Source organism: Nyctereutes procyonoides, unplaced genomic scaffold (assembly GCF_905146905.1).
Source record: "Nyctereutes procyonoides isolate TBG_1078 unplaced genomic scaffold, NYPRO_anot_genome, whole genome shotgun sequence".
NCBI classification, from domain to species: domain Eukaryota; kingdom Metazoa; phylum Chordata; class Mammalia; order Carnivora; family Canidae; genus Nyctereutes; species Nyctereutes procyonoides.
Genome location: NW_026575046.1, coordinates 47,090,246 through 47,111,843, shown reverse-complemented (window position 1 = coordinate 47,111,843; position 21,598 = coordinate 47,090,246). Strand labels below are relative to the sequence as shown.

The 21,598-nt window shown below is 34.8% G+C and overlaps 1 protein-coding gene across 4 annotated transcripts in view; it reads right to left on the bottom strand.

Annotated features, from left to right (window-relative positions):
* RANBP17 (RAN binding protein 17) overlaps nucleotides 1-21,598 on the bottom strand; it is a 310,647-nt gene that overhangs the window by 240,277 nt on the left and 48,772 nt on the right. For all 4 annotated transcript variants that reach the window (XR_008664360.1, XM_055325097.1, XM_055325099.1 and 1 more), the window contains exon 13: nucleotides 6,344-6,449. Coding sequence is in view for 3 of the 4 variants with exons in the window: in XM_055325097.1 (XP_055181072.1) it covers nucleotides 6,344-6,449 (106 nt within the window). In the remaining variant the exon portion in view is untranslated. The remainder of the gene's footprint in view (nucleotides 1-6,343; nucleotides 6,450-21,598) is intronic.

The following is a 21,598-nucleotide window of genomic DNA, read 5'->3' as shown; positions in this document are numbered from 1 at the left end:
AGTGCTGTAACAAACAATACAAAGAAATTAACGAAGATTCATAATATTCTAGGATGGAACAGGGCAAAGAGTGTGTTGAGGGAAAGGAGAAAGCATGTGTAACTACCTAGAGAGGGAAGAAAAAGCATGGCTCATTTAGGAGCTGAAAAAGTTAAATATGGCTATAAAGCAGTCCCTGGCAGGAGATGAGGCTAATAATAAGACAGGCAGGAGCCAGATCATGAAGAACCTGATAAGCCATGTTGATTTTAATCCCAAAAGCAATGGAAAGCATTGCAAAGTCTGAGCAGAGCCTGCTTCTCCCTCTCCCACTGCCCCTCCCCCTGCTCATGCTTGCTTTCTCTCTCTCTCAAATAAATAAACAAAATCTTAAAAAAGAAAAAAAAATAAAAAGAAGAGAAAAGAAAAGAAAGCCAGAGAGGAACCAAGGTGTCCATTTAAAACTGTAGCATGAACCCAAGAGAAAGATACAGAGAGCTAAAATGGCAGGGGACATAGAAACAACTGGACCAAATGGCCTAACTAGAAGGCAGAACTGACAGGATATGAAGATGAAGACTATGTGGATGTTGGTGAGAGAAAAAGAAAAGTTAAGGATAACTCCTGGGATGCAGGCTTAGACAAACTGAAGAGATGGTGAGACACATGAAGAGAGTCAGGGCTGGGAGTGGAGGGAAGACAGCTTAATTTTAGTCACTAACTTGAGGACACGTGCGGAGCAGAACATGCAAATGAACATGCAACAGCTTTTTGGAAGTCAGAAGACAAGAATTACTAAAATAGGAGAAAATCACTGAGCAATGCTAAGGGCTCAACAGAGGGAAAACATGGTATCTTAATTGACAAATGTTACCTTTATGCAGAGGTGTGCAATTTCTTTTTTTTTTTTAAGATTTATTTATTTATGATAGACAGAGAGAGAGAGAGAGAGAGAGAGAGAGGCAGAGACACAGGAGGAAGGAGAAGCAGGCTCCATGCCAGGAGCCCGATGCGGAACTCGATCCCGGGACTCCAGGATCGCACCCTGGGCCAAAGGCAGGCGCTAAACCACTGAGCCACCTAGGGATCCCCTGTGTAATTTCTTTTATAATCACTCAACAAATTAGTGAAAACTCTGAATTCCTTAGGGTTAAGGTTTGGCTAGGCAGATGAGATAAAAATACAGCCGTGCACAAAGCAGATGAAGCTTATTCCTCCCTTACTCTGGAGGAATAAACAAACATCAAGAGGTAAAAAGTATTGTGGGAAAAAATAAACTAGGATAAGGATGTTAGTTTGGATTGGGATGTCAAAGCAGGAAGAGACAGCTGTATACAGACCTAACTGAAGTGAAGGAGTACTATAGAAACATCTAGGAGAAAGCATTCCTAGCAGAAGTGCAAAAAGGCCCTAGAGTGAGAACATATTTCCAACACTCGAAAACACCAAGGAGGTCAGTGCGGCCGAACTGAATGAGAAAGGGTAGGAAAGGAAGTCAGAGAAGTAGTACAGGAAGCTCTGAGCCATGACAGGGACTCTGGAATTCTCATGTGTGAAAGGAAGCCTCTGGAAGCTCATGAATAGAGCAGAGTAATATGATCTAATGGGAAAGAAGGTGAAGTCATCCATAGGATAGCAGAGTTTGGGAGAAAGAACAAAACAAAACTCTGAGCTAGCTGTCAAAGGTGTTGATGAATGATGAGGGATGACAGGGAGACTAACAGGCCAGAGAAACAACGAGGGAAGGAGGGTATCATAACTGAAAGAAGCAGTCATTCTATTAGCACGAGCAATCTGGGAGGATATAAGGTGAATAAAACAAAATCTCTGGGTAATCTCTCAAGAGGTTTATATTCTGGTAATGATGAATGAAACTGAAATGACTATAAAATTATCTGTATTTAATTAGAACTGCATGACCTGAGCACAAATAAATTTATTTGCTAAGTTGAGGAAGCATATTTAAATGTTAAAGTAACATGTTTTAATTAAAATTATCACAATATTGGGAGCTTTTATGAATATTAACCTTTTCCTGATAAAATAGCATATAGGTTTTTGGCAGAAGCTTCATGATCTTCCAATTTGGTAGTGTTTTCTCAGGAGTGAGAAAAGTATATACCAATGCATTGAAGGCAACAGTATTACAGTGCCAGTTACTACTTCATATGAAATTGGTATTTTAAAATTCTACATAAAACATCATTCTTATTTAATTTAAAAGCTCAGATTTTAAAACATATTTATATCTTTTTTATGCCTCAGTTTGAATCTGCTTAGCCCTGTTTACATACCCACCCACCTCACCACTATCTTTCACCCTCTCTCACCATTCCTTCACCACTACCTCACCACTACCTCTCACCCACTACCCTCAACCACTTGCCTTGCAGCTCCGGTAAAGATTCCCACAGTTCCTGCAGTTGTACATCCTCACTCAGGGGAGAAGAGAGACCTCTGACAGCTCCAGCCCCTACCTCCCAACTCAGCAGGACAGAAGTTCTGGCTTCCCCAGTGGCACCTCAGAGAGGCCAGGGAACAAAACTACTCCCCAGGAGGAGACTTTAATAAGAAATGGGACACAGAAATAAGCCAACAGAAAACTGGCTTGCCTACAGTCCGTCCTCCCACCACCATCATGGACTGTTCAAACACAGTGGTTCTATGTGGCCTCTGGGGAAATCTCCTGTAACAGTGAGCAATCAGTGTGTAATGCACCACCTTATACATTTGATTCTCATTATTCATGGCAGTTATGTTCTATAAAGGCATTGTGAAAACTGAATTAGCGAGGACTGAACCACTGCATTCCCGGAGGAGATACGGGTTAGGTTCCTAAGGAACTATGATCATAATATTTTCATCAACTAACCCACACATAATTTTGTTCTTTGTGTGTTTCTTTTTAAAGACATCTTATTTAATATATTGTTGATTCATTAACATTGAACTCATAGCCAGTACCACAACAACCTGTGCCTGAACAAGGCTTACCTAACATACATATTTTCTCTGTAAGGTACTTTACAGCTTTTCTGTTGTGCTTAGGGAACACTAGACAGCATTTCAGCACTACATTGGGGACCACTGTACATAACAAAACCACCAACAAAAAGCACAAAAATGTGAGATATATGGAACTAAAGAGACAATGAAAGGGACACTTGGGATCCCTGGGTGGTGCAGCGGTTTGGCGCCTGCCTTTGGCCCAGGGCGCGATCCTGGAGACCCGGGATCGAATCCCACGTCGGGCTCCCGGTGCATGGAGCCTGCTTCTCCCTCTGCCTGTGTCTCTGCCTCTCTCTCTCTCTGTGTGTGTGACTATCATAAATAAATAAAATGAGAGACGTGTGACTCAAAAAAAAAAAAAAAAGAAAGAAAAGGACACTTATTTACAGTATGAGAGTGTGAACCAAAAAGAGCATCTGATCAACTTCAGCTGGAAAGCGGTTATCAGGGAACGCAAATTTTTCACCACCAAGCACATATCCACAAATGACTGTAGTAGCACGAGTATTGGTTCTGGGGTTACCAATAAATTTTAGCAAGTACACAAATCTGAAAAAATGGAACCTGTGAATTAGGAGCACCGACTCTTTGTTTTCTCTTACTCTCTCACTCTTCCTTTTCCTTCATTTTATTTTTCCCTTGAAAATGCACCTTTCTCCCCATCCCTCAATAAAGTCTTAGACCATTATAGACTTCATCTAACATTTTGTTTTCTAGGGAATGGCTAAAACATAAATCAAATCTTATTTAAAGTTAAATATGTTGCTTAAAGAAAAAATTAAAATTTTCTACTTGGCAAATATACACCTGCTTTTGTCTATTTCCCTGGCATATATACACCTGCTTTTGTTTATTTCCTGTTGTATATTTCTCAGGAAAATAATGCCAGTGGGTATTTCTCTACGTGATGATGAAAAAACTTTTAAACTGATGATGAAAACTTTTAAAAATCAAACTATAACTATAGTAAAAAGTATACTTACTTTGCACTTTACTAAATTATGTCCTATCATATTAAAAGATGGCACAGAGGCAAATCATTCACTTTGTTTAAAATTAACCAAAGCATTCTAAGAATGCCTCTACCCATATTTTAGAGTTATTTGATATTAGAAATAATAAATCTTAAGAAAGCTAAAATATTTATGTTCCATTCAGACTCAAGTTTCACTCAAACAAGGGCTAGTTTACAGGTTAAAAAGAGTATGGAAGGAAAAGAAAATTTCTGTTCAAAATGCCAACAAATTTATTAAATACCTAGGACTCTATTTAAGAATAGTAATGGAAAATGCCACAGCTTGGCGTAATAATTTTAAGGACTTTGGTAGGGTGATAGTGGTGTCTATTGGATGGTGGCAAAATCGGGGTGACATGCATGTGGTCAAAAAGCAATAGTCAGTTACCCGATATAAGCTTTGTTTACGATCATTGACTAGATTTTTCACCTCATGACCAAAGCCTTAATAAAAAGCAATGAATTGCTTCTCTTATATTTCTATTGTACACAGAGGAAAACAGACTTCTAAGATCAGTGGAAAAGAATGAAAGCTTAGAAAAAGACCTAAGAATTTTGTGTAAACATATAAGCAGCATTTCAAATCAGTAAAGGGTGGGGTTTGCATTAATTGGTTAACAGTATGGAAACTTTGGAAAAAGTATATAAAACAAACATCAAATGTATTAAAAATTAAATATAAAAATCTGAAACCATAAAAGTAGGAGAAAATCTAGGTGAATATTTTTATTATCTAGGTGTGGAACAACCTTTCTAAGCATGAACAATGGGGAAAATATGAAAGGAAAAGATTCAGCAGTCTGAATATATAAATATTTAAATCCATTAACAGAGATATTTCTAAAACGCATTAGAAACATGGAGAAAACATTTTCAAAATGAATACTAAATATTAAGATCTTTGATATATACTGAGTTCTTATAGATATATTAGGGGAAAGATCATCACAAAAGTAGCTAAATGATACAATCTATATATATTTAAAAACCACAAAGAGAAAATATAATTGGGAAAAATAGGAATGGAAAAGAGTGTTTGATACCATTTGTAACCAAAACAATACAAATCAAAACAAGACATTTTTTATCCATAAACTGGCAAAGATAATGATCCTATAATCTAGTGTTCAACTGCAAAAAAATGGTAAGTCTCAGAGCCTTTGAGTTCAGAGAATAAAGTGGTATAACACTTCCAAAAGGTCATTTGGTAGTAAGTACTGAAACTCTTTAAAATGTTGCAGACCATTCAACCAGCTATTTAACCTTTAAGAATTATCTCTAATGAAATTATTTTTTTATCTACATTAAAGATATAACTGAAAGAACACTCACCTCAAAGAAGTTTACAACAAAGAACAATTTGAGAACCAACCTAAAATTCCAAAAACTGGGGTATGTATAAATTATGGCATAGCTTAGAATATTTAACATCTAGGTAAAATGTTCACAATATTATGCTTGCTATTTTTTAAAAGAAGTGTTTGAGTGGGGGGGAGAGGGGCATGTGGTAATATAATGCTTACTATTTGCCAGGCACTGTTCTAAGCATCTTACAAATATTAACTCATTTAAACCCAAAATGAATTAGGTATTATTATCTCCATTTTAGTTTACAAGACAGTAATATAGTATAACTTTTGTTCAAAAAATGTTGAAAAAGACACATGTAATGTACATATATCCTCAAGCATTAACTAAAAAGACTCAGTAAAAGGTATGCAGCAAAATGACAGTAAGTTATCTCCAAATTAATATACAACTTTTCTTTTTATTTGAAATAGTTAAATGTTCAATAAAGACATACATTAGTTTATTATAAAGTAAAATGTTATTCAAAAATAGAATATATTAAAAACCAAACTCACGTGTATTATTCACACGTAGCAATTTTCCTCAGTGTTAAGGTAAGTAATTCATTGCTTCTTATTAAGACTATGGTCATGAGGTGAAAAATCTAGTCAACAATCATAAACAAAGCTTGTATTGGGTAATTACCCATTGCTTTCTAACCAAATGGATGTATGTCACCCCAATTTTGCCACCACCCAATATACAGTAATTTTGCATGCTTTATCGGGTCCTAAGAAATAAAAAGCTACCTAAATCTTCATCACACTATTCAAATACGAGTTTAAAATATTTTGACTGTAATACTTCCTAGAGACTTGACTTCTACAAATCACTTAACCTCCATTCCTTGGTTTTTCTCACCAATAAGAAAGAAAATAATACCTTCCTCAAAAGGTCAAGTATAAAATGTTTTAGCTCATAATACCAGTTCAGTAACTAAATTTCTTAAGTATTTAGTAAATTTTTGTAAATTTTATGGCCATTACGTACCGGCAGGATAATTCTCCATCCATAGCATCATGTTCATCTGTACTGGTATATGTTAACCTTCCTCCAACAACTGTCCCAACTAAGTATACCAGCCATGCAAGACGTCCTAATATATAACAAGAAAGAAAAATGTTCAGGAGATATTGACAGAAACAATGCTCATTTTGCAGAAAATTCTAAAATTGACCAAGTGATATATTCTTCCAAATAAGTGATAAACTATGATGACCTCAGTCCCTGACAGAGAGTGGACAGTGGGTTTTAAGTTTAGCAAGGCAGTATAATAGTAAAAATGACATACTTTAGAGCCAGGAAATACTACATTCAAATCCCATCTCAAACAATTTGCTATGTGATCTTGCCTAAGTTACTTACCTCTTAACATCTTTGGGTTTTAATTTGGAAAAATGGAGAAAATAAGATCTGTGAAGACTTATGATTAAAATTAAATTTGTAACAAAAACACCAAAAGCAATCTAGATCCAGGGCGGTTAGTAAGTACTGATATGATCAAATAAGCAACATCTTTTCTGAATGGTCAATGTCATAATCATATCAGTCTTATCATTTTTAATATTATTTTTGTTTGAAGTAATAGATGGTAATAAATTTATTGCCTCTGTATACATATGCATAACTTTTTAAAATCCAAGACTGTCACCATTCAAATCACATAGTCTGATAACAAAATTAGCTTCACAGGCAATACTACCAAAGGATTAAATAACTTTACAACACTGGCACTTGTGGCATCTACAGTTTTCACAAACTTTATTTTGGGGCAGCCAAAATAGAACAGCTCAGAGATGGAGTTATTTATTGAATGATTTTTGTTTAAGGCGTATTATTTTACATCTCTAAATTCATTGATCTATGTATCTGATTCTCCAAAATTTTCAAGACCTTTATGAATAATTAACAACTTACCAATTATCTTGCTAAAAAGAAATTTTGTGCTATTCCTAGGGACTGATTTTTCAAAGATGACCAGGCTATTTCATAATACCAAAATCAATTACATTTCTGTACTGAGAAACCTTCTCAAATGAACTAAAATATTTTTTCACAAGGTATTGATTGGAACAGTCATAAAAAAGGCTGTCTGTGCTTCTTGGAAGACTTAGGAAAGATAAATACCTATAGAAATAGAGCACATTCTTCCTATAGTCCTGTGAATACCAGCAATCATTACAACTTATCAACTCTCTCTGACTTCTGAAGAGACATCAGCCCTTGAGGTGACAAACTTCCTGTAAGTTAGAAATATAACTTGCCACGTAACCACATCCCATATTCCATCATAAAACAAATGAATAAATCAGAACAGACTAATTATGCAGCTTTGAACATTAAAAATGTGACACACATTCACTCAAAAAACACTAATTTGCTCAAGTAATGTACAGAACAGATTCAAGCTTCAAAACACGTATAATTAGTTAAAAAAAATGTAACAGGACAAAAAGCCCATGTAGGAAACTGAAGGTATTAAGAAAGTTACCTACGTATTTCAAAATTGTTTTACAATCAGTATAAAAGACTATTAATAACATGCACTATGCCTTGATGACCCTACTTCTTCCTCTGCGGGTCCTCGCAAGTGATTTCTCTTCCACACCTCTTGAATCTCAGGCCTCCAACATGGAAGTAGGTGTTCTTTGATATTTCTCATTTCCACTTCGAAAGCATACTCCCTCTCCATCCTAAAAGCACTCAGCTTTACATCTTATGTCATCAAACAATACTACCAAATACCCTTTCTGGTTGCAATAATCTACTCTCTCTCAGGTTATTTTCCCTTATTTTTTGAAGGTGTTAATTCCAGGCTTGCTGCCACTCTTTCCAATAGTATTTCTATCAAAATCAGCAGTAATTTCAATATGTACAAAGACGAATCTTGCAACCCCAGCAATCCTTTGTTCTACTGGGAATCTCCAACACATGAACCTACCTCTTTTTATGTTTTTAACAGCTTGACTGAAACAGAATTCACATACCATACAATTCACCTACTTAAAGTATGTGATTCAATTTTTAAAGAAATTCACAGGGTTGTACAACCACTACCATGACGTAATTTTAGAACTTTCAATCTCTCAAAAGAAATTCCACTCCATACCCCTGATCCCCACTCCCAGCCCTAAGTAACTACTAATCTACTTTATGTCTCTCCAGGTTTTTCCCATTCTGGACATTTCAAATGAACAGAATCATTTAACATGTGGTCTTTGTAACTCCCTTTTTTCACTTAGTATAATGTGTTGAAGGATCATCCCTATTGCAGTTTATATTGGTACTTCATTTTTCATATCCAAAAAAAAAACATTATTTGAACTGATAGCTGCCAGAGGGGAGGGGGGCTGGAGGATGGCCAAAATGGGTCAAGGGAAGGGGGAAATACAAACTTCCAAATTTGGAATAAATAAGTCATGGGAATAAAAGGCATAGCATTAGGATTATAGTCAATGATACTGTAATAGCATTATATGGTGACAGAGAGTAACACTTGTGATAAGGATACGATAGGTATAAAGCAGCTGAATTACTATGTTGCATACCTGAAACTAACATAATATTGTGGGTCAACTAAACTAAAAAAAATCCATTGTTGGACATATCACATTTTATTTTTATTTACCTATTCATCAGCTGATGGGCATTTGGGTTGTTTCTACATTATGGCTTTAAAAATAATGCTGCTACTTATAGATACAGCCCAAGTGTCCATTAAATGATGAATGGATAAGGAAGACGTGGTATACATATGATGAAATACTACTCAGCCATAAAGAGTGAAATCCTGCCATTTGCAATAAAATGAATGGAGCTATAGAGTATTACGCTAAGTGAAATCAATCAAATACCATGATTTCACTCATATGTGGAATTTAAGAACAAAACAAATGAGAAAAGGGGGAAAGAAAAAAGAGAGGCAAATCAAGAAAGAGACTCTTAAGTATAGAAAACAAACTGATGGTTACCAGAGTGGTGGTGGGTGGGTGGGGAGTTAAATAGGTGATGGGAATTAAGGAGAGCACTTGTTGTGATGAGCACTGGGTGATATATGGGAGTGCTGAATCACTATATTGTACACCTGAAACTAATATTATACTGTATGTTAACTGGAATTTAAATGAAAACCTTAAAAAAATAATACTGCTATGAATATTCATGGATGTGTTTTCTCTTGGGATACCTAGAATTCTAATTACTGAGTCATAGGATATCTAGATTTTTTAACATTTTGAGGAATGGACAAACTGCTTTCCAAAGCAGCTGTACCACTTTACATTCCCACTAGCAATATAGGAAGATCTAAATCCTCTCAACACTTGTTATTGTCTATCTTTTTTACTATATCCATCCTGGTGAATGTGAAGTGGTATCCTATAATTATGATATGTCCTTCCCTGATGACTAATGATGTTCACCATCTTCACATATGCTTACCGGCCATTTACATGTCTTCTTTGGAGAAATGTCTATTCAAATCCTTCGCTCATCTTTAAGATTTTATTTACTTTTTTTTGAGAGAGAGTAAATCCAAGTAGGGAGAGGGGGAGAGAATCTCAAGCAGACTCTGTCTGCATGGAGTATGGAGCCCAACATAAGGCTCAAATCCCACAACCCTGAGATTGTGACCTCAGCTGAAACCAAGAGTTGGATACTTGACTGAGCCACCCAGGCACCCCTCCTTTGCTCATTTTTATATTGAGTTGTGTTTTTTATCACTGAGCTATAAGAGTTCTTTACGTATTATAGGTGCAAGTCCCTTATAAGATATAGAATTTGCAAATATTTCCTCCCATTTTCTGGGCTGTATTTTCACTTTCTTGACAGTATTCTTTGAAGTTGTCTAAGATTTTTAACTGATGTAATCCAAATTCTGAATTTTCCTTTTGTCCCTTTAGATTTTGGTGTCATATCTAATAAACCACTGCCCAGCCCAAAGTCATGAAGATTTACTGTTTTCTTCTGAGATTCATAGGTTTAACTCTTGCATTTAGGTCTATGATTCATTTTGACTTAATGGTGGTTCAACTTCATTCTTTGCATGTGGTATCCAATTTTCTCACCACCATTTGTCAAAGACTATTATTCTTTCATCATTAAATTGTCTTGCCTCTCTTGTCAAAGAGCAACTGATTATAAATTGGAGGACTTACACTGGGACTCTCAATTCTATTTTACTGATATAATGTCTATCGTCATGTCAATTCCAACTTGTCTTGATTACTGTTGCTTTTTAATAAATTGTGTAAACAAAAAGTGTGAATCTTTAAACTTCATTCTTTTTCAAATTTATTTTGAATATTCTAGGTCTCCTGGATTTCCTTATGAATTTCAAGATCAGCGTATCAATTCCTGCAAAGAAGCCAGCTGGGATTTTAACATATTCCACAGAATCTGTAGGTCAATTTGGGAAATAATGCCATCTTACCAATATTAAGTCTTCCGTTCCATTACCATAGGTGTCTTCCCACATAGATCTCTAATTTATTTCAACAATGGTTTAGAGTGGTCCGTACAGAAGTCCTATGCTTCTTTTTTTAAACTCATACCTGTATTTTTTTCTTTTTGATGCTATTGTAAGTGAATTGATCCTCATTTTTTGATTAGTAGTATATAAACATACTGTTGATTTTCATTAATCCTTGCAACTCTGTTAATCTCTTATCAGTTCTAACAATTTTTTGGGATCTGCCATTTCTTCAGTCTCTTACAAGCTTCATGTCTTCTCTACCCTGCTTAACTAGCTTCAGTTCTATGCTCAAGCATTATAATCTCTGCTTTGCATAGCACTTCAATTCCTCTCTTGCTCTGACATACTCATCTTACACAACCATAATTTTTTAAAGGTTTTATTTATTCATAGAGACAGAGAGAGAGAGAGAGAGAGGAAGACACAGGCAGAGGGAGAAGCAGGCTCCATGCAGGGAGCCCGATGTGGGACTCAATCCTGGGTCTCCAGGATCATGCCCTGGGCCGAAAGTGGGCACTGAGCCACCTGGGCTTGCCCAACCATAATTTTTTAATCCAATTCCCCACCTATTCTTTGCCTATACTCACACTGTTTGATATAACTGGAGAAAGATAGAACCATGCTGAATAGTCTCACTTTGGATTCACCTTTTCAGTAAGCCCTTGCATTACCCATTTGCAATTGCAAGCCCATTGCTATTGATATCCTATCAATTTTCAATACTTAGAGTAGGAAGCATACCTTCCAGATAACCATCATCAATTCCTTCTCTTCATGTATACATAAGCCATCAAAAAGTAGAGTGTAGGGACACCTGGGATCTCTCTCTCTGTCTTTCATGAATAAATAAATAAATAAATAAATAAATAAATAAATAAATAAATAAATAAATAAATAAATAAATAAAATGTTAAAAAATAATAAAAAATAAAATAAAGTAAAAAATGTAACTCCAAAAATACTCATGACCATTCATGTGTATGTACATAATAACAAAATAATCTGAACAGCCCAATGTGTACCTTCAAGCTTAGGTAGAACAAAGCAACTCTCTGCTTTCTTGTTTCATCTTTCTTACTGCAAAAACTAAGTATTCTTTCACGGTCTTTTTGGTGCCCCATTTTTTTTACACTTTTGTGCTTTCTGTTGGTGATTTTACCATTTAAAATACTCCCTAAGGGCAGCCCCGATGGCCCAGCGGTTTGGTACTGCCCTCAGCCCGGGGTATGATCCTGGAGACCTGGGATCGAGTCCCACATTGGGCTCTCTGCGTGGAGCCTGCTTCTCCCTCTGCCTGTGTTTCAATCTTTAAATAAATAAATAAACAAACAAACAAGCAAGCTCCCTAAGAATAGTAAAGTGCTGCATAGTGCTCCTACATGAAAAAAAGGCTGTTATATGCCTCATAGAGAAAATACATGTATTAAATAAGCTTCATCCAGGCATGAGTGTTTGGGGTGTTGGCTATGAGTTCAATGTTAGTGAATCCACAATATACACTAAACAAGTTGTCTTTAAACAGAAACATATATAAACAAGGTTAGATGTTCATCAGTCAATGAAAATGTTATGACTAGGGGCTGCAGGAACCTAACCTCATTCATTCTAGAAACAATGGCTTAATATTTGCTAATTCAGTGTTTACAGCAACTATAAAGAATATAAATACCAAATGAGATTTGACTGTATTTTTCAGAATCTTTTAGAGGTTATTATTAATAGATTGTGCTGCAATGTTCATGAGACACACATATTTGAGTAATGGATGTGAATCTGAAACACTACAAGTATAATTTTTGGTGAATGCAGTGTAATAATTTACCTATCCAATGGGAGTCATTATTTAAAAATTAAACTACCCCAAATTTTCTCAAGATGAAAAAATTCTTTAAATATAAATAATAGGGATCCCTGGGTGGCGCAGCGGTTTGGCGCCTGCCTTTGGCCCAGGGCGCGATCCTGGAGACCCGGGATCGAATCCCACGTCGGGCTCCCGGTGCATGGAGCCTGCTTCTCCATCTGCCTGTGTCTCTGCCTCTCTCTTTCTCTCTGTGTGACTATCATAAATAAAAATAATAATAATAATAAATTAAAAAAATAAATAAAAAATAAATATAAATAATAATCTTTAAAAATAATAACCTTCTTTGTATGTTTTATCAATTTAGATTTTTTAGATACTGGTTTTTCTTAAAGCAAGCTTGACTATCACTAAAAATAACAGCAAACATTTATATGGTATTCTTTATGCACTGGGTGTTATTCTAAGCATTGTATCTATTACCTATAATTACAGTCATTTAATGTCACAAATGTTCCTATTAAAAACTGCAGAGCTATGATTCCAATACAGGCAATGAAGTTACAAAAGTCCATTCTCATACCATTAAGAGATACATACCACTACCTCTCAAGATCAATAAAAGGGAATACTCAATCAACATAATTGTCAGCTGGGCAGACTTTGATGATCCAACAATATCTTATGATCCAGGAATCTCTCAAGTGCTTATTTAACACATTTCAATTCCCAAACCAGAATTTTTCTCTGTCTCCAGAGTCTTGACCACAAATGAGATTGCATCTACCTTTGGGATCATGTCTAGGTTCTTTTATACTTCGATTCCCAAATCATCCACAATAAAACCAAGTATATGTTACACATGAAATAAGTATGTGCTGAATAGCTGAATTTAAAATAAGAAAGTTTATTTTAGGAGTTTATCACCAATGTAAATACAGAAACATTTGCCTACTACCACTTGATAAAAACAAACCTACCAAAAAATAGTAAAAAAATTCACAATGCATGTAATTTTTATATTTCTCCACTGAAATATCAATTTTAAAAATGGAGGAAGTACAATTTAGCTACCAAGAGCACAGGTCCAGTTCAAATCCTGCCTCTAGTATTAATTATGCTAGTTATTAATTCCTCTTGGATTTAATTTCCTTACTTATAAGTATGAAGATGATAATTATACCTGGCTCATAGGCTTGTGACAAACACTAAATAGTATTTTGCTTGAAAACTACTCATAATAATACTCTTACAAGTCTTCACTAAATACTGGCTATTATCACTATTATTATTACTATAAAATAGCCATCCCCTTTTTAGTTCTTCTATATCAAACCTACAAAAAACAAAACATACCAATGTTACTTTTTTATGTTCATTATAAGTTTTACTTTAAAAGCTGCTCATGAAAATTAAGTCACATGGGCAGCCCTGGTGGGGGCTAGTGGGGTTTTAGTGCCGCCTTCAGCCCAGGGCCTGATCCTGGAGACCTGGGATCAAGTCCCACGTCAGGCTCCCTGCATGGAGCCTGCTTCTCCTTCTGCCTGTATCTCTGCCTCTGTCTCTCTCTCTCTCTCTTTCATGAATAAATAAATAAAAATCTTTAAAAAAAAAAAAAAAAAAGAAAATTAAGTCACAGTATTTAAAAGTTAAGGTCTTTCATTACAATTGGAGCTAGTTACCATTAACCATATGTATTTGCTTACTGCTGTTTGTAAAACAAGCAAAAAACTGTAAAGTGAAAAAAAAAATTTCCAAGTAAAATACACTTAGAAAAGCATATGCTTTTCTACGTGTCATGTTCTGCCATAGGGCTATAACTAAATATGTTTATTGTGGAGTAGAATGAGAAAGGAAGAATCCCCATGCCCAAAGGATTGAACCTAGTGATAGACAGATAAAAGGGAAAAATGATCCTTTCAGTGCAGATGATGAGCATCACTGTCCAATAATAGATAGATAAAAGATACTACATATAAGACATGAATTTCTCGAATTTAAGGTTTTTATTGTTTAATTCCTTTAATCCTATGACTTTGAAATTAAGTCTTATATACCAAAAAACACTAGGCAAAAATAACATGGGATCAATTAATTGTATTTTTTTTCTTAAATTATGGTAAATTCTGAATGGAAGTTTGTTTATTCAGAGGAAAAACAGAATGTTTATTTACTGTCCATGTTTTAGAAAGCAGTGATTTCTATCATACAAGAAACAAAAAGCAGGCATTTCTTAACCCTTAGAAATTTAACAACCACTGTCTGGGGATCCCTGGGTGGCGCAGCGGTTTGGCGCCTGCCTTTGGCCCAGGGCGCGATCCTGGAGACCTGGGATCAAATCCCACGTCAGGCTCCCGGTGCATGGAGCCTGCTTCTCCCTCTGCCTGTGTCTCTGTCTCTCTCTCTCTCTCTCTCTGTGTGTGACTATCATAAATAAATAAAAAAATTTAAAAAAAAAAAAAACAACCACTGTCTGAATAAATTAGGATTAGTGTTAGCAATCAACATTGGAACATAAAGGCATTATTATTAAACTATTAAATGTAATTTTTATATTTAACTGAATGAGAAATAATATTTCTCACACATATCCTTTCCCTAAACCTCAATAATTTTAGACTCACAATATTCAAAATAACATTACTTTGGTTATAGAATTTTGTCCACAAAGTATAAAGAACCATGTAAATCTATAAATTCAAATTACATTTAGAAATTTAAATATCCAATACACGAGTTTCATACCTATAATTTGTTTTGAATCTCATCTTTATAATGAGACTAAATTTCCATTATAATTTTCCATTTTTATGTTTATTCTGAAATGTTCAGGGCACTTGTTTTAGCAGCTGTTCAAGCACAGAACATCTTTTCCTTTAACAAAATAATTATTGCTGTAATAATCTGTAATTATGGTTTATAACTGCAATAATCCCAAAGAAATCAGTCATTATCATAGATCACAAGTAATCGTTAACTACTGTTAATGACCTATTTCTTAGGGATTATTGTTTTCGTAAACCATGACCATATCACCACAAATATGGAAGAGCAAGACAATATAATACAAATGAGATCATAATATAATAATAAACTTATTTTGTAACATTAAAAGCCATTAAGCATCTAAATTAAAGCACACATAACGAGAGCATATAATTTCTTTGTTCAACACTAACTGAAGTGTTTAGTCTGCACAAAAGAAATTGAATACTGCTACATATGGTGGTACAAACTAGAGCTACATTAGGCACTTTTCATAATATAAAACAATCATTCTGAAATAGACCACAGATATCTTTATCTTTAAAAGATAGATTCCTTCACAATGACCAAAAAAAAGGAAAACACATGTAAAAAATTTCTATGTATTAGAGATTGAAATGTTATTAAACCTACATAGTATATCTAACTATAAAACTCCTTGGAATTTTTATTAATCAAGAATCAGATCTGAATTCATTCAATAGACCTATTTAATATCAATAAATTATTACATTGAAGTTAATTGCATTTGTGTATCTCATAGCACCTATATTTTCATTCAGCACCTAAATAGTATTATTTTATAACTGAATCTTTTTACTTTTTACATTACAATGCAATATTTGAATTATGAAGTTATATGTACTGGATATGAAGTGTAATAAAACAAACACCTGAGGATCCCTGGGTGGCTCAGTGGTTTAGCGCCTGCCGTAGGCCCAGGGCATGATCCTGGAGTCCCGGAATTGAGTCCCGCATTGGGGTCCCTGCATGGAGTCTGCTTCTCCCTCTGCCTGTATCTCTGCCTCTCTCTCTTTCTCTGTCTTATGAATAAATAAATAAAATCTTTAAAAAACAAAACAAAACAAACACCTGTTTAACCCGCTATACAACTTAAGAACCCAGACGTTACCCATACTGTCACACCTATCTCCATGCTAATCCTCTGGTATAGCCCCTTACCTGTCACCCTCAAGGTAACCATGATCATGTATTTGGTGCTTACCATCCTCTTGAAATTTTTTTTTCGTTTTATCATTTATGCATGTATTCCTAAACAATATATTTTTAGTCTCATTTGTTTTGAGGCTTTATTAAGTGTTTCATACTACATACAGTTTCCTGAAAATTGCTCTCACTAGCTATCGTACCTCTGACATTCATCATAAATACACGTGTACTTCATTTTTATTGTTATATAATACTGTATTGTATAACCACATTATGATCTGTATATCCATTTTCATGTTTACATGTATTTGAGCTGTTTCTACTTTGTGCATTTAGGAACAAGTAGACTAGGAATATTCTTACACACGCCCTCTTGTGTAGAAGAGATTTTTCTAGAGGGCATTCCTAAGACTGAAGTGCCAGGTTAGCAGGGATTCAAATGTTCCACTTTGCAAAATTACACCAAATTGATTTCTATTCCACTTCTAATGATTTACTTTATATTCATCCCACAAGTGTATAATTCCCTTTGATTGGCATTCTCCTATAAGATTTCTTATTTTTGCCAATCTACTGGGAGTAAAACAGTATCTCATGTACCTTATGTTTCTAAAATACCCAAATATATGGGTTAATTTATTATTATTTTTGCAATTTAGTTTTAGTTTAATTGCAAATTGGTAAGAATATGGACACTCTGATGCTATGTGAAATTTGTTGAGACTTGCTTTATATGGAAATACTTGCTCAATTTTTTTTTAAAAGATTTTATTTACTTATTCATGAGAGACACAGAGAGAGGCAGAGACACAGGCAGAGGGAGAAGCAGAGGGAGAAGCAGGCTCCATGCAGGAAGCCCGACATGGGACTCGATCCCGGGACTCCAGGACCATGTCCTGTGCCCAAGGCAGGCACTAAACAGCTGAGCCACCCCAGGATCTCCTACTTGCTCAATTTTTAAAAATTGACATACAATTGATATATAACATTAGTTTCAAGTATAAAATATTATGATTTGATATTTGTATAGATTAGGAAACAAATCAACATTAACATCCAGTTAACATCCATCACCTCACATAATTACCAACTTTATTTATGGTGGAGCTTTTAAGATTTACTTCAACAACTTTCAAATATACAATACAGTACTATTAATTATAGTCATCATGCTGTACACTACACCCTCATGATTATTTTATAAGTGGAAGTTCATACCTTTTGACCACCTTTACCCATTCTGCCCATCCTCCAGTCCCCTCCTCTGGCAACCACCAATCTGTTCTTTGTATCCAAAACTTCAGTTTTTTGTTATATTTTACTTTCAGATTCTGCATGTAAGTGAGATCATATGGTATTAGTCTTCCTCTGTCTGACTTATTTCATCTAGCATAATGCCCTAAGGATCCATCTTTGCTGTCACATTTAGTAAGATTCCATTCTTTTATATGGCTGAATAATATTCCCTTACACACACACCCTATGTTTTCTTTCTCCATTCATCCATCAGTGGACATTTAGATTGCTTCCATGTCTTGGCTAACATAAATAAAGCTGCAATAAACATGAGAGTGTAGATATCTTTTCAAGTTAGTGTTTTTGTTCTCTTTGAATAAATACACACATGTGGAATTGCTGGATGATATGATAGCTCTATTTTTAATTTTGTAAGGAACTTCCATACTGTTTTCCATAGTGGCTACACCAATTTAAATTCCCACCAACAGCGTACGAGGTTCCCTTTTCTCTACATCTTTGCCAACAATTATTTTCACTTGTCTTTTATATAAAAATCATTCTAACAGGTGTGAGGGGATCTTTCACTGTGGTTTTGATTTCCATTTCCCTGATGACTAGTGATGTTGAACACCTTTCGATATACCTGCTGTTGCTGAGTTGTTTGTATGAGTTCTTTATATATTTTGTGTATTAACTTTTAATCAGATATGGTCTTGCAAATATTTTCTCTCATTGGGTAAGTTACATTTTCATTTTGTTAATGAGAGCTTTTTTTTCCCCGTTTTCTTTTAATGAAGAATCTCGCAAAGATCTACTGGCAGAAAACATTCTGGTTTTGTTTCTGAAACTGTTTTTTGTTCATCCTTGCTCTTGCAAGATACTTTTGGGACATATTATAGGATTGCTATTATTTTGACTCAATTTTTTAAAAAATAATATTTTACCATTGTCTTGCTTCCATTTTTACTTTTGGGAAGTGAATTTATCAGTCTATTTTATACTCCTCAAGCTGCTTTTGAGATGTTCTGTCTTTGGAAATACATGGTTTGATAAAAATGTTTTGTTGTTTTTGACTGGTATATGTTGGGGATCCTAGATTGATGGATTCTCAGAGTATCTTCAGTTAGTGCCTCTGTCCCATCTTCTCTATTCTGGTTTTCTGGGATTGATTTGATACCCTGACATTTCATCCCATCTTTTAAGTTTTAATATTCTCACTTCCTTGTTTTTGAAAATTCTTGAAAATTTCTTCAAACCTAAACTGCCATTTGCTAATTCTTTTCTTAGCTAGGTGAATTTACTGTTTAGCACATCCATTAAATTTTAGATCACCAAATTTTTTCCTCAGTATTAAAAGTCTTACCTGAGTCTTCTTCAATCTGCCTTGGTCATCTCTCATACTCTTGTTGGCTCATTTGTGATTCTACTTTTTATTTCTTTAAATATTTCATATGTAATTATTTTATATTCCCATCCAATTCCAGTATCTTAAGTCCTTGGGCAGGTCTAAGTCTAATAGGTAATTTATTACTTCTGTTAGTGCACATTGATGACATCTTGTTTCATTACTTGCATGCTTGTTATTTTTAAAATTATGAACACTCATTTGGTTGATTTGAATTGCCAGATTCTCAAGGCCTTATATCACAACTGCTACTCATCAGAGAAGGTTTTAATTTACTTTTTTGCTAGAAGCCAAGAGGCTCTAACATTTTGGGTCCACTTTATCCCTTTTTGAGGGTCCCACTTAAGATAAGAATTTTAACTTCAGTACACATACCTTGCTATAGGCCCAAGGCTTTGCCACCAATTTAATTAATCACTGATATTGATAATTTGCCTTTGAAAGCAATACTGCCTTTTGCCCTTGTTTGCTGTTGACTAGCCCATTCTGGTTAAAGTTTATCTTTCCCAGGGAGAAATACTCAGAAGGGGGGGGGGGGGCAGGTGGACAGAGGAATAGAAAGTAGCAGAAGGGAGGAGAAGGAATCTCAAAAATCTCATGTACTTATTGTCCAGTAATGCTTTAAAAAGTTTATCCAGGAGCTGTTTTTGCATCTGAATAGCCTTTCAGATGACCATAAACAAGTGAAAGCTACTACTAATTCTTTACTATTAAAAAGAAGCAAAGACGGCAGCCCAGGTGGCTCAGGGGTTTAGTGCAGCCTTCAGTTCAGCCCAGGGCCTGATCCTGGAGTCCCACTTCAGGCTCTGCAGGGAGCCTGCTTCTCCCTCAGCCTGTCTCTGCCTCTCTCTATCTCTATGTGTGTCTCTCATGAATAAATAAATAAAATCTTAAAAAAAAAAAAAGATTATTTGGGATATAAACTAAAAAGAAAAATATGATTTTACAAGTAGCTAACGAAATTATAACATAACATAATCTGAGTTAATGTAGAAAACAAATCTGGAAAGATACTATATGGGGACACCACTGAGTCATTAGACAAAAAAAAAAAAAAAAAAATCCTTTTAAAAACACTACAATCCAGGCCTACAGGGCAACAAAAAGACACCTAACTGAAAAGACATGGAGGATCAAAATCCAGCCTGTACTCTACTCATGAATCTGCACTCTACTATTAGGTGCTTCTACACCTAATTTGCACAAAGGTACCACTGAGCTGGTAAGAAATTAAAATAAATCCTCAAAGGCTAAAATGATTTGAAGGCTAAAATCTAGAGACATAAGCACGGAAAGAACTAGAGAACTTGAGTTTCTCCTTGATGGACAAAGGACAAAGCCCAGGGCATGCCCAATGTGAGGAGTCCAACAAAAGCTGAGATACAGTTATACCCTTAGTGGAACAAATGAACTGGAAAGGGAAAAAAAACCTGCCATTGGCAGAGAAACACAACAGAGAAACTTGTCTGACTTGACTATAACATTAGGTAGAGAGTAGGAAAAAACCCTCAAGTCAGACCTCACATGGTTTGTGGCCTTAATACAGACTACCAGTGTGATACAAAGAACCTTATTCTAAAGAAATAGTTCACATGATATCGCTTTGGTAGTCCTCTTCCACCTCATTTAGTTAATGGACTAAACACTCCAAATAAAGGACAGGATGGTCAGAATAGGTTTTTAAAAAAGAAAGAACTATACTACTAGACTGTCTAAATGAGATGTACTTTAATTATCAAGACACAGACAGACTGGAAGTAAATACATGCAGAAGGATATAGCATACAAACAGGATGCAAAAGAAGGCATTGACTATAGTATTATCAGATAAGACTGATTTCAAGATGAAAGATTTTAATTAATAGGAAAGAAAAACAATTATAGATACTACTTGACGCAAAAAAAATGGTAACTAAAAGTAGCTAAGACAATTCCACAATTACATTTGGAGATTATAATTAGTCTGTCTCTATAAATAATAGAAATAGATCAAGACATAACATAAAATTAATAAAGACAAGCAGTACCTGAACTATGCTATTAATCATCTTGACTTAATTTCTATTTATAAAGTGCTATTCCAAATGGTAATATACATATTCAAGTGTACGTGGTATGTTTACCAGGGCATACCGTATGCTAGGTCATAAAACAAATCTCAATAAATTTTAAAAGTCTGAAATCCTAAAAGATAATATTTGACCAGGATGGAATTAAATTAGAAATCAACAATAATAATAGAACTAAGAAAACCCCTAATACTTGAAATAAAAGCATATACTTCAAATTTTATAAATTGATAAAGAAATACAGATTAGAAAATATTTTTAACTAAATGATTATAAAAATACAAAATCAAAATTCATGAGATGCAGCTAAAACAATGCTTAA